The 13,391-nt window shown below is 36.3% G+C and overlaps 1 protein-coding gene across 7 annotated transcripts in view; it reads left to right on the top strand.

The window, feature by feature from the left end:
* KIF20B (kinesin family member 20B) overlaps positions 1-13,391 on the top strand; it is a 75,786-nt gene that overhangs the window by 42,349 nt on the left and 20,046 nt on the right. For all 7 annotated transcript variants that reach the window (XM_036829692.1, XM_036829693.1, XM_036829694.1 and 4 more), the window contains 2 exons: positions 7,018-7,137; positions 9,405-9,465. In XM_036829692.1, the coding sequence (XP_036685587.1) occupies positions 7,018-7,137; positions 9,405-9,465 (181 nt within the window). The remainder of the gene's footprint in view (positions 1-7,017; positions 7,138-9,404; positions 9,466-13,391) is intronic.

The following is a 13,391-nucleotide window of genomic DNA, read 5'->3' as shown; positions in this document are numbered from 1 at the left end:
ACTATTTTTTTTCTCTTCACTTCTCCCTCCTCCCTCTGTTTTTCCTTCCTTCTCTTCCTATAAAAAATGGAAACATCCTATAAACACTATGTGAACCTTGGTTTTTTTCACTCAATATTTCCATCTCAGGATATAAAGAGTCTCCAAATGAGCTTTTTTCTTTTTTATGACTCTGAACATTTATTTACCATTAATCAGCCCCGTATTGTTGGAAAATTAAGGTAATTTCCAGTCTTCTGTTAATCATGCAGTGATGTCATTTTGAACATTTGCAAGTCTTCCTCTGGTATAAATTCCTAAAAGTGGAATTTATGAGTCACTGGTTTGTACATTTGTAATTTTGATATTTATTATGCTTTTTAGAGATTATGCCAGTTTACTCACCAGAACTAATGTATGAGAACAAGAGAGTATTTTTCTCTATACTCTTATCCACAAAGTAGTATTTTATCATATTTCTTTGATATTTGCTAATTTGACATGAAAATAGTGTATCTCAACTATAATTCTAACTTGCATATCTCTAATTATGAGTGAACATTTTTTGGTTTAAAATTCATTTGTATTTTTTTTTCCTGTGGTCTGTATATTCATATTCTTTGTATTTTAGTTTGGGTTATTGTTTTTCTTTTTATTATTGCTTTGTGGGAGCTTGTTACATACTTAGGAAATTAACTTTTTTTTTTTTTAATTTAAGGGTGGCAGTGGGAATAGTCATAGATTTCTAATACAAACCATATACAAAAATCAAACAACCATAAGAATAATGAAAATCTAAATATGAAAAGCTAATCTTTTAGGAGAAAAATAAGGAGACTATTTTTTGTTTTTTTTTTTTTTGCCAATGGTAATGGATATGTAAGGATATTGACAACAACATTGGAATAGCAGAGGAATTGAAAATGCTATACATTGATCAATGGGAAACTAGCTAAATTAATTATATTGCATATACACAATAAAATACCATGAAGAAAGCAAACACATATATAGTCTTTGGTTGAACCATATACCATTCTAAGTGCTCTACATTACATATACTATCTCACATAATTTCCCAACAATACTACTATCCCATTACATATGAGACAAGAAGTTAAGTAACTGCCCAAGATGACACATATATATATATATATTTTTCTATGTCTTAATATTGACATTCAGTCCAGTAATCCTCCACTGTAACAGCTCCTTTACTTTGCAGTGAAAATTGATTTGTATATTTTCTGGAAATTAACTTTTTAAGGATATTAATTGTAGATATCCCCCTGTCTCTCCCCCACATTGCCATTTTTCATTTTGATTATGTTCCTTTTTTTGCCTTGGAGCAACTTGTTTTTCTTTTATGACTGTTGGATTTTGTATCATAATTAGATTTTTTTAAAAAGCTGAAGTAATTTTAAATATTTTTCATTACTTTGAGTTAGTTACAAAAAAATACTTAAATGTGTAAGGTCTGAAGAATATTGATACAACAAATGCTTGTGGGTCTCATCCATTTTCTATGTTTCCTACCCCCACTGAGGTTACTGTAATGAATGTTTTGTGTTTTTATTTTTTTAATCTTTTAAAAATATAAGTTAAATCATATTTGTTTTTTTATCTCTAAACATTATGACGTGTTCTGAGACATTTTCACATCATATTCCTGACATTTATGTATGGTTATAATTAATCACTTTCACTGCTGTGTAATACTCCATTGTGTGACTATACAATTTAGTTATCTATTCTATTGACCATTTAGATGTTTCCATTCTTTGCTGTTAGAAACAGTGATCCTATTTTATACATGCCCTTGGTACACATGTGCAAGAATTTGTATAACAAGGGGTGGAATTGTTGGGTCAGAGAATGTAAACGGGTATCTTATGGTTTTAAGTTGTATTCCTCTGATAACTAATGAAATGGAGTGTCTATTTTTGTTTTTATTCACTATATGTCTGTTCCAGTTTTCATTCTGTGAAATCCATTTGTTCATATTTTCTTTAATTTTGCTGTCCTTTTAAAAAAATTATTATTGTGTTGGATTTCTTTATTCTTCGTTCTAATTCTTTGTCAGTAAAATATATTGCAAATACGTTCTAGTTTACCTGTTGAAAGTCAGGCCTCCTCTTTCTATGAATGTCCTCAAAATAAAAGCCAGTCAGTGCTCTACTTATTTCTGTGGTTCTTTTTTCACTTATTTTTTTTGTTATCTCAGTATTTCCTATTTTTTTGTTAGTTCCTCAGTGCTTTCAAAAAGATTTAAAACATTTTTTTATACAGCATTTTTTGTTGTTTTCAACAGAGGATTGGTTACTTTCTTCTAAACTACCTGACATTGAAGTCCTGGAATAATTTTTTATTTAGCATAAGAAAACTCTCACAATAGTATAGCATTAATGTAAATTAAAAATGAATGGATATGAACTTTTTGATTAAATAAATTATAATTTTCATGACTATTAGGCCTATACTGGTAAAGGAGAAGCTCCTGCTGTGGACCTGGTACCCTCTGCGTCCATCTCCTTTTTCTGTGAGCAGAGGTTCTTTTTTTTTTTCCCTGCCAGCTTCTTAAGCACTCTGATACCTGGAAGATTTGGCCTAAGACCTATTTTATCATTTATAATGATTTGTACAGATATTTAAATTGTGTTTTCCACTGCTTTATTAGTGGTTAAGTTCCCTGATTCATGTTAGTGTATTTATTTAGCAGGATTTTGATTTAAGTACAGTGATAAGTACTAAGTTTTTATGATAATATGGGAAAATGCTTGTGTTATAATGTTAAGTAATAGAAACCGGACCCAATTTTATATATATAATAGGATTAAAATTTTGCAAACAATTTGTATAATAATATAGACTGCAAAGAAATATAAAAATATATATTTTGATTATTTTAGGTAATGGCATTCTAGGTAATTTTTTAAAAGGTCTACTCATTGCATTATTTCTTATAATGGATATGTATTCATTCATAATAAGGGAAATGTAATAAAATTTTTGATTAATGGAAGAAAAATCCAAAAAATACCACCATAGATAAAATGCAAAATATATGTTGTTTCTGATAATTATACACAGAAAGTTTCCAGGCCACGCAACAAGTATTTCAAAGTGGGCTAGATTAGAAATGTAAGAGAGTAAAGATGACCTAAACTGTAATTAGGCATAGGAAAATGTTTAGTCAGATCAGCAAGTTAAAAATCATAATTTGGAAAAGCACTTGTTTGTCATTCAGAAGCCTGAATTGTTTGCCTTCTAGGAATGTAATTTTTGGATTGTTTGCTTTCTAGGAATGTAATTTTGGCCAGGGCAGCCTTTGTTTCTCCCCTCATTGGATATATATTACTTACCTTTGGATTTAGTGTAGCTTCTGAACTTGTAAAATAAATTTCGAATGACATTTCGGTTTTAACACCTCAGGATCAAGACTAGAGTTTCTGTAGGTGGTAGACAGGCTTGAAAGCTTTATAAATTCTGGGCAAATGACAGGTAAATGGATTAATAAATACTCCAAAATATAAACTGCAGTCCTAGCCCTATGCACCTTATTGCCTTTTGTTAGGTTCCTTTCACTTAGATAAGTAGTCCAGAGGGAACTTTGGATTTACATTCCTATTATCAGTCCACATGTTGTTCATAGTATCCTCAACAAAACAAATAAGGAAATAACCATTAGGCTGTATTTAAGCCTTCATGCATTTTCCTCATTTCTATCAAATGTAATGTATGAGCAAGGCCTGTGCTGTTTGATTTTTTTTTTTTTTTAATTATTTATTTTTATTTATTTATTTATATATGGCTGTGCTGGGTCTTTGTTTCTGTGCGAGGGCTTTCTCCAGTTGCGGCAAGCGGGGGCCACTCTTCATCGCGATGCACGGGCCCCTCACCATCACGGCCTCTCTTGTTGCGGAGCACAGGCTCCAGACACGCAGGCTCAGCAATCGTGGCCCACGGGCCTAGCCACTCCGCGGCATGTGGGATCCTCCCAGACCAGGGCTCGAACCCGTGTCCCCTGCATTGGCAGGCAGACTCTCAACCACTGCGCCACCAGGGAAGCCCGTGCAGTTTGATTTTGAATTACTGATTGTGAGATCTGGTCTACCTCTCTTGACTTTACCACAGGATAGGCTAGAACACCATTCCTTTGTCTTTTCTGATCTATTTAAAAAAAAATTTTTTTTTTTTGGCTGCATTGGGTCTTCGTTGCTGCGCACAGGCTTTCTCTCTAGTTGTGGTGAGCGGGGGCTACTGTTCGTGGTGGTGCGTGGGCTTCTCATTGCAGTGGCTTCTCTTGTTGCAGAGCTTGGGCTCTAGGCGCGTGGGCTTCAGTAGTTGTAGCACGCGAGCTCAGTAGTTGTGGCTCACGGGCTCTAGAGCGCAGGCTCAGTAGTTGTGGCACACAGGCTTAGTTGTTCTGCAGCATGTGGGATCTTCCCGGACCAGGGATCGAACCCGTGTCCCCTGCATTGGCAGGCTTATTCTTAACCATTGCACCACCAGGGAAGTCCTCTTAAAATGTTTTTTGTTTTAGATTGTTGTAATGTAGGTTGTTTATTTCTGTTAAGTGATATCCTGGCTGAAGATTCTTGGAGTATAGAAACTTCCTGGTTTAAGATACTATTTCTGAACACCATGATGATCAGTAAGCATTATCAAACATGGTATAATTGACTTGTGTTCATATGGAGCTAGTTACTCGGTTCTTTAAAAATGGCTTCTTTTTCCAATTAAAAACTTTTCATTATAATACATTATCTGGAAATTTTTTTAAAAATTAATTTTTATTTTTGGCTGCGTTGGGTCTTCCTTGCTGTGCGCAGGCTTTCTCTAGTTGCGGCGAGCGGGGGCTACTCTTTGTTGCGGTGCATGGGCTTCTCATTGCAGTGGCTTCTCTTGTTGTGGATCACGGGCTCTAGGCACGCGGGCTTCAGGAGCTGTGGCTCATGGGCTCAGGAGTCATGGCATGGCTCTAGAGCGCAAAGTGGCACACGGGCTTAGTTGCTCCGCGGCACGTGGGATCTTCCCGGACCAGGGCTCGAACCCGTGTCCCCTGCATTGGCAGGCGGATTCTTAACCACTGCACCACCAGGGAAGCCCAGGAAATATTTTTTAAGAAATGAAGGTAAAAGTGAAAGCCTTCTCCCCAATCTCATTTCTCTCTTCTTAAATATGACCACTCTTGACAGTCAGTCCTTCTGTGTTCTTTTAGATCTTTTTATATGCATTTTACATAATAAATATATGTAAATAGTGCTTGTATAGTTTTATTTTTATAAATGGGGTCAACTATATATAAATAATTGCTTTTAAAATATAATTTTAAGATTTTTTTTTAAATTTTTTTATAGCTACTTTATTTATTTATTTATTATTATTATTTTTTTGGCTGTGTTGGGTCTTCGGTTCGTGCGAGGGCTTTCTTTGGTTGTGGCGAGCGGGGGCCACTCTTCATCGCGGTGCGGGGACCGCTCTTCATCGCGGTGCGCGGGCCTCTCACCACCGCGGCCCCTCCCGCCGCGGGGCACAGGCTCCAGACGCGCAGGCTCAGCAGTTGTGGCTCACGGGCCCAGCCGCTCCGCGGCATGCGGGATCCCCCCAGACCAGGGCTCGAACCCGTGTCCCCCGCATTAACAGGCAGACTCCCAACCACCGCGCCACCAGGGAAGCCCTTTAAGATTTTTTTATAGCAGAATTTAGGAGGTATCTCTTTTTAACTAATGTTTTATTGTATAGATGACTATTTAACATTCCTCTAAGGGTGGGTATTAATAGTGTTTTCTGTTTTTCAAAATAAACAATGTATGATGTCAATTCTAATAATAATAGGAGCTTAGTCTGGATTGGTTGTTCTGAGTTTACATGTATCATCTCATTTAATTTTCACACAAATATTAGGGATAGGCATTTTTTTAACTTCCATTTTATGACTAAGGAAGTAGGCATTGAGAGAGAACTTGTCCAAGTTCACTTGGCCAATAAATGTTAGAGCCAGGATGGAAACTGAAGCAGTCCTTATGTGCATCTTGGTGCAACACATAGTTTCTGTATATTATTGGCAGACAGTTTATATCTGTAAAATTGATGAAGATGGTGTTTATTACTGGAAGTCCCATATTTTTGAACAAAGTAAGACAATAAAAATAAATATTATTAATGTATGATTATAAAAGGAATATATATTTATTGTAGTAAATTTGGAACATACAGAAAGCCTAAAAAGAAGTGTAAAAATCACCTGAAACCAAACTCCTCAGAACTACTATTATTTTATTATTATTTATTTTTATTATTTTATTATTATAAAAAGCATGGAGATACCATGCTTTTTATGAAGGGGAACTTTGTTCAATTAACTTCCTTCAGTTTTTGAGATCTCAAGGATTGGTATCATGTAAATTGGCCTAAAGGTGTACATAGATTACCTGCTATCTCTCCTCCCTTCCCCTTCCCTTTCCCCTGCTCTCTCCTCCTCTCCTCTAAGATTTGCATACTAATTCATAGTGCTTTTTGATTTCTTTAATAGGTTTATAGAATTAAATTACCAGTAATACCAAAAGTCAATTGACCTTCACTTGCATGGGTACCTTTTGATCTTGTAATTGTTCCATTTTCATTCTCTATGTGCCATTATTAGCTTTTGAAGTATTTCTTATATTACTGGATCACATTACTTAATAGATCTTGGAAATCTGAGCCAGTGTTTTCCCCCTAGAGTATCTCTATTGATTTTTCCATGATAATGATTTTGCTGTTGCATGCAAGGGTCTATGTTGTTTCTTTTTTGAGAGCACTTACAGGGTTTGAGAGTCTTAAAATATTGTAAAAAGAAAATGGCTTCTTCATATGTACCTCCCTTGGAGTATCAAGAAATTTTCTGATAATCTGAAGCCATATCATGTATGTTAGAATCTGTAATTTTTCTAATGTGCTTTAAAGGACATGAATCTTTGAACGAGCGACCATGAATCTTAAACAAAAAGCAATTAGTATTTCTAGAAATATTTAATTTGATTTATTACTTTGTAGGTATCTGTAATGCGTGATGAGGAGAAATTGTTGAGGATTAAAATTAATGAACTGGAGAAAAAGAAAAACCAGTGTTCTCAGGAACTAGATATGAAACAGCGAACCATTCAGCAACTTAAGGTAACAGTTTTGTTTTTAAAGGTGATTTTAGTAGATTCTGTTGGTATATTTTAGTGTTTAATTAAATGTATCAGTTCTTTTTTGTTTTTTTAAAGTAAGAAATGGATAGTTTTATTTGAGCCAATCTGAGGATTATAACCTGGGAGACAGTCTTTCAGAAAGCTCTTAAGACTGTTCTACCCATTAGAGGTCAAAGCAGGGTTTACATACCTTTTGAGACAAAGGGTTATACATCAAATGGTATATTGTTGACAGTTTACGCAATCCAGATCTGCAGTACAAAGGGAGTAGTGGGTAGTCATGGCCCCTTTCACCATAAGAAGGAAGGTTATCTCCTAAGGCGGTATCTTGCTGGCACCAGGAGAAAATAGCTCTTTACAATACAGCAGGCATTCCTGTGTCTTCTAAGGAAGGGTTAATGCAGATGCATAATGCACACTAAAGTGGGGTAGGGGGTGGGCACAGAGAGAACTTTATATTTGAAAAAAAAAATTTTTTTTTTTCCCTTATCCTGCCTTAAAAATGTTTTGTTTTATCACAACTCAGTGAGAACTGTCAGGTGGTAAACCCAGCCCAGTTGTCTGGTCAGGGTGCGCAGGACTGCTGGGGTTGCAGCAGAGGTGCGTTTGCATTTGCGGTCAGGGAAGGGCCCTGCAGCCCCAGCTCTGCCGGGGTCAGGGTTAGCTGGGGACCCCTGCCTGCAGTGCCTGAGGTCGAGGCCCCCCCACCCACCCTGGATTTCGGTGTCCTGGGCACCGTCTGGACAGCAGGTAGCTGCAAAGTGTGGGCTGCGGCTCCCAAGCACCGCACCCTCTCCTCCACAAACCCCTGCTTCTGGGTCTCGGACCAACCGTCTCGTCTCTCCATCTGCCGCTGCAATAGGACGTCCCAAGGTTTAGGGAGATTTTCAGTCCTCGGGAGCAGGGTTTCTGGGGGGACTGTCTCCTAGTCTGCCTGCATGTTCCCCTACACCCACAGAAAAAGAGTCATGATGTTTTCAGGAGACTTTTTGGAAGCCTTTAGGAAAAAAAGCTGTTAAAAAAATCCTAGGGACTTAAGGGTCCAGTAAGATCCCACATGCTGCGGAGCAGCAGAGCCTGTGCTCCACAACAGGAGAAGCCACCGCAATGAGAAGCCCGCGCACCACAAGGAAGAGTGGCCCCCGCTCGCTGCAACTAGAGAAAGCCCACGCAGCAACAAAGACCCAATGCAGCCAAAAATAAATAAATTTATTAATTAAAAAAAAAATCCTACTTTCAGGAAGACAATTATTTCACGATTCCAACACCTTAGGGGACTTTGGGGAACAGCTATGAGTACTTGGTGATAACAGATGATTTCAGTGTCAACCCAAAGGTATGGTGAGGTTTCAAACCAGATTGAAAACCTGTTACAGTGCACCCCTGTGTAGCCAGACACCATCTGTTGATAGGTTCTTTCCATCACTGTCCGAGCACCTCTGTGGTTCTCTGTCTGTTTCCGTCCCCTCCCTTCCACCTCCGTCGCTCTCCGTCTGTTTCCCCACCCCGTCCGTCCACCTCCTTCGTTCTCCGTCTCTTTCCGTCTCTCTCCGTCCATGTCCGTAGTTCTCCGTCGTTTTCCTCCTTCATTCTTTGTCTCTTCACCATCTTTCCATCTCCAGCTGATTTCATAATAGTATTCAGAGATTTCCAGGTTCTGTAATGATTATTCTAAAACTTATAAAATGAGAAGATATTGCTGAAGTTAGATGAGAGGAGTGAAGGTTGGATTACCTGGCAGGTTAAAACTAGAATTGAAGGATTTCTAGTGCCCAGAAATTAACCTTGCGTCCTTTTCAAACCTCCCAGCTACTTTTTACGTATAGGGCATGTGGGGACCCTATTTTTTCTGCATTTTGAGTTTACTGTTAAGGAATTTATTTATGGTTTTCTTTGTTCCTCCCACATTAAATACATAGTAAACTTTCATTTCTCTCTCTTTATGCTTTTTGTGTTGTGTAAGACAACATACATGCTAGCTTGAAATGTTGAGTGAAGAAAATGAGTTGGCATTTTTGGGGTACATTAAAAGTTTAAAGTTTGGGGGTTTTGTTTTGTTATTTCTTATGACCACTCTCACCCTGCCCTTTTCTCTGAGGTGAAGCAAACTTGGGAGCTTGAGACTATTAGCCTTCTAGGAGACAGATTTCAAACTTAATATTAAGCCCTGTTTTCAAGTCCCACTATTAAATAATGGGGTGTAGTTAAGTTACATTTGCATTTAATTCATATTCTTTCATTTTGCAGGAGCAGTTAAGTAATCAGAAAGTGGAAGAAGCTATACAGCAGTATGAGAGAGTGTGCAAAGGTCAGAAACAAACCTCTACTTCCAGTACTAAAATGACTGCAAAATAAGTAGTTAGAATAACAATTGGTTTAATATTTTCCTTTGAAAATTGTAAAGTTAAATAAGGGCAACATAAGATGTAACTTTATTAAAAGAGAAAAGCATTGATTCTAAAGGGTAACTTACCACCATAAAGTTTATCCTTGGAGAAGTAAAACATTAAGAAATATTCAGTCAAAGCAACATTGATTTCTAGGTAATGGCCAGTATTTTGTGAAAAATAAAATTAAAGTTATATAGGTCACAATGAATGGAATGGATTTCTAGTCAAAATAATATAAAGGTTATACTTCAAGTAAAGTATCTTTAAAATTAAAAAATATTTTAAAAATGTTTTTAAAAACTATTTAATACTTTAGATTCAAATTTATGTGCTAAATTTTTTTTCTCAATTTGGATTGATTCTTTTTATTTGAGATATTACAAAATTATCTTTGTAGATGATATATACATATTTCTGTTCATAAAATTATGCAGATTCCTCTCCTTCCCATCAGTCACCCCATAACTTCTTAGTTGTGTGAGTAGTAGAGCTGGGATTTGAACCCATGTCTGTTTCAGTCTTAAGTTCCAGACTGTCTTCACTAATTCATGCCATTTGTACTTGGCCAACTAAAGAGCAGGTGTAAGACCACAAGATTATTACTTATTTAGATGACTTGGACTTTTGTGGGGTTCACTTGGATCAGTAACTTGGATGTGAAAATATATCTCTGCACACAGTCCTATTTTCTCCTACCTTTTTAGGCCACTGTCCTCTAACATCTCCTATTTCCGTAATCTTTTTGGAGCTTCCCTTTACTTTGGCTCCTTTGTCATTGTTGGTAGATGTGAATAGATATTCTGAAAAGCATTCTTTGGACCAGGATATAGTTTTTATCGTATTTTAATTTTTTCTTTCTTTGCCAGATATTGAGATGTGTGGCATAGGCCCATTCTGAGTACTTTTAATCTTCCATCTTCTCCATGCTCTTTAAACTTTCTCCCAGATCACTTGTAACCTACATATTTTCAAATCTTTTAGCTTTTTGCAATCTTTCCTTTATTTTTTAATTACTTTGAATTATTGTCTACTCTCTTTCATTTTCATTTTTTAAATAGTATTTATTGTGTATGAGCATATTTTTTCTAAATATAAAGGTAAGGCGTAGCTTGCCCCCTTTTGAAACTCTTACCTTGGCTTTTGTGGTCTATTCTTTGGGTTACTGCCTTTCTCTCAGAATGAGCCTCAGCCACTTTGACAAATCTCCTGATTAAGCCATCATCATTTTTTTTCTTTTTGTTTCCTCTCTTGAGAGTTCATTCACTCTTGTGATTTTAACTATGTATGAGACATTCCCTGACAAACAAAAAAGCTCATTTTCAGCTCTTGAGGCTTTTGCTGGCTTCTACGTTTCTATTTAAATACTGAATGCCATTCACTTAGCTATCTTATTAATTTTTTAAGATGGAGATATACATACCATAAAATGTACCCTTTAAAAGTGTACAGTATGGTGGATTTTAGTAAATTCACAAGCTCGTACAACCACTACCACTACCTAATTCCAGAACATTTTCATCACCCTAGAAAGAAACCCTGTACCCATTAGCGATCACTCCCCATTCACACTTCTGCGATAACTCCAATCTCTGCCTCTGTCTTAACATGGACATCTTCCCTCTGAATCTGTCTGTGTCTTCACCCTATCTGTCTCTGTCCAAATTTCCCTCTTCTTATAAGGACACCAGTCTTATTGGATTTAGGGCCTACTCTAATCCAGTATGACCTTATTCTTAACTTGATTACATCTGCAAAGCCTCTGTTTCCAAGTAAGGTCATATTCACAGGGAGTAACAATCAACATATCTTCTAATCTACTCTCCAGTAATATGACCCCTTTTATTAACAAAAAAATTTTTTTGGTTATTTCAGACATTAGTTTTTGTTACAGACAGTAACATGAATATATTTGTATGAAAGTCTTTGGGTACACATGTAAATATATTTGTATGGGAAATTCCTAGCAGTGTAATTGTTGGCCCAAATGTTCTATTTAAAATTTTGATGAATTTTGCTAAACTGCTCCCCAAAGTCATTATACCAGTTTATATTTTCAATAATAGTGTATAGAGTGCCCATTTCCCCACATTTTTGCCAGTATTAGGTGTTATCACACTTTAAACTTATAACCAGTGTGATAAGTGAAACAAGGTATCACATGGTCTCAATCTTTTGTACTTGTGTACATCTGGTATACTGGTATTCTGAAATAAATTTGAACTATCACTGAGTATTTTTTTTATTGTTTTTGGCCACACCGAGCGGCTTGCGGGATCTTAGTTCCCCAACCAGGGATCGAACCTGGGGCCCTGGCAGTGGGAGTGCCGTGTCCTAACCACTGGACCGCCAGGGAATTCCCAGTCACTGAGTATTTCTAATCCAGAGTTTTACATGACATTTGTGTGTCATTTCTTTATATAGCTTTCAGTGATCCTCTCCCCTGAATGTTAAACACTTGATTGCTTGTTCATTTGCCAGGCATTTATTTAGCTATGATAGTTCATAGATATCTTTAGATAGCTTTGATGAGATATCTCATTCCTGTCTTTATGTTGCTTTATTTTCTGTTTTATTTGTTGCATATTTCTGGATTCTTTCCTGAGATAAAATGCAAGTTATTGGAGGCAGTGACTGATATAATAATGCTCTTGTTTCTTTTACTGTTCCTACCTTTCAAATAATAGGTGGATAGCCATTAGCGAAGTTAACATTGGTGTCCTGGGGCTTTACTGATTGCTATCTAGATACTTAAACTCCTTCTTTTGAACCCTCTAATTTAGAGCAAAAGATAGGGTGTAAAAGGAACAGATTCTTTGAATAAAATTATAATTAATTGTATAATCTGAATATATTTGCAAATCATGCTTTTTGAAAGAAAAAGTTTTAGATAGAATACCAGTACTCCTTTAATCCTAAAGAGGAATTCTGTTTCATTAGCTCTCCTGGCAGCTTACATCAATGAACAGAAATACTGAAAATTACTCGTTAAAATTTTTTCTCATTGTTTTGTTTTAGGCTTACTTTATACTAAGTATTTTTAAGGGAGCCATCTTTTGATATTTGTGTCATTTTTTTGGTCACTTTTAGTACCCTGAGTTTGAGTTATGCATTTATATATTCATCACCTCTGACATTCATAGCAGTCTTGGTAAGAGGTGTCAGAAGTGAGCCCTGCTACTATGTGTCTATCACCAGAGATGATAAGCCAATTGTTCCTCCTTATCTCTTTCTATCAGGCAGGATTAGAATAGACTTGTGTATAAGCCATTATTGTAGTCATTTTTCAAGGGCCGGAAACAGTTTTGGTAAGGTTATAATAGTACAGTTATTCCTAATGAGCTGGTTTTAAAAACACTAGGAGTAAATATTTGGCTTTGAAAATTTTTCTAGAAAAAATAATTACTTGAGATTTAAAAATTAAATTTGGGATTGAGAATGTATTGTTTTTAGGAGGTAAAAGTTTTAGTTTTGGTTTGAGAATATTAACACTAAAAATAAGTGTTTTGACAAATAATGTTTTCTCTAAATCCCAAGATCTGTGTTATTAGTACGGGCATACCTCAGAGATGTTTCATATTCGGTTCCAGACCACCACAATAAAGTGCAGATCATAGTGAAGCAAGTCGCAATTTTTTTTTGGTTTTCCAGTGCCTATAAAAGTTATGTTCACACTATACTGTGGTCTGTTAAGTGTGCAATAGTATTATGTCTAAAAAAACAGTGCTCATACCTAATAAAAAATACTTTATTGCTAAAAAATGCTAACCATCACCTGAGCCTTCAGGGAGTTGTAATCTTTTTGCTGGTGGAGGCGGGGCCTGGCCTCGATGCTGAAGGCTGCTGA

The sequence above is a fragment of the Balaenoptera musculus genome, chromosome 16, assembly GCF_009873245.2.
Source record: "Balaenoptera musculus isolate JJ_BM4_2016_0621 chromosome 16, mBalMus1.pri.v3, whole genome shotgun sequence".
Classification (NCBI taxonomy): Eukaryota; Metazoa; Chordata; class Mammalia; order Artiodactyla; family Balaenopteridae; genus Balaenoptera; species Balaenoptera musculus.
The sequence above is the reverse complement of the archived record's forward strand: the minus strand, read 5'-3'. Positions and strand labels throughout refer to the sequence as shown.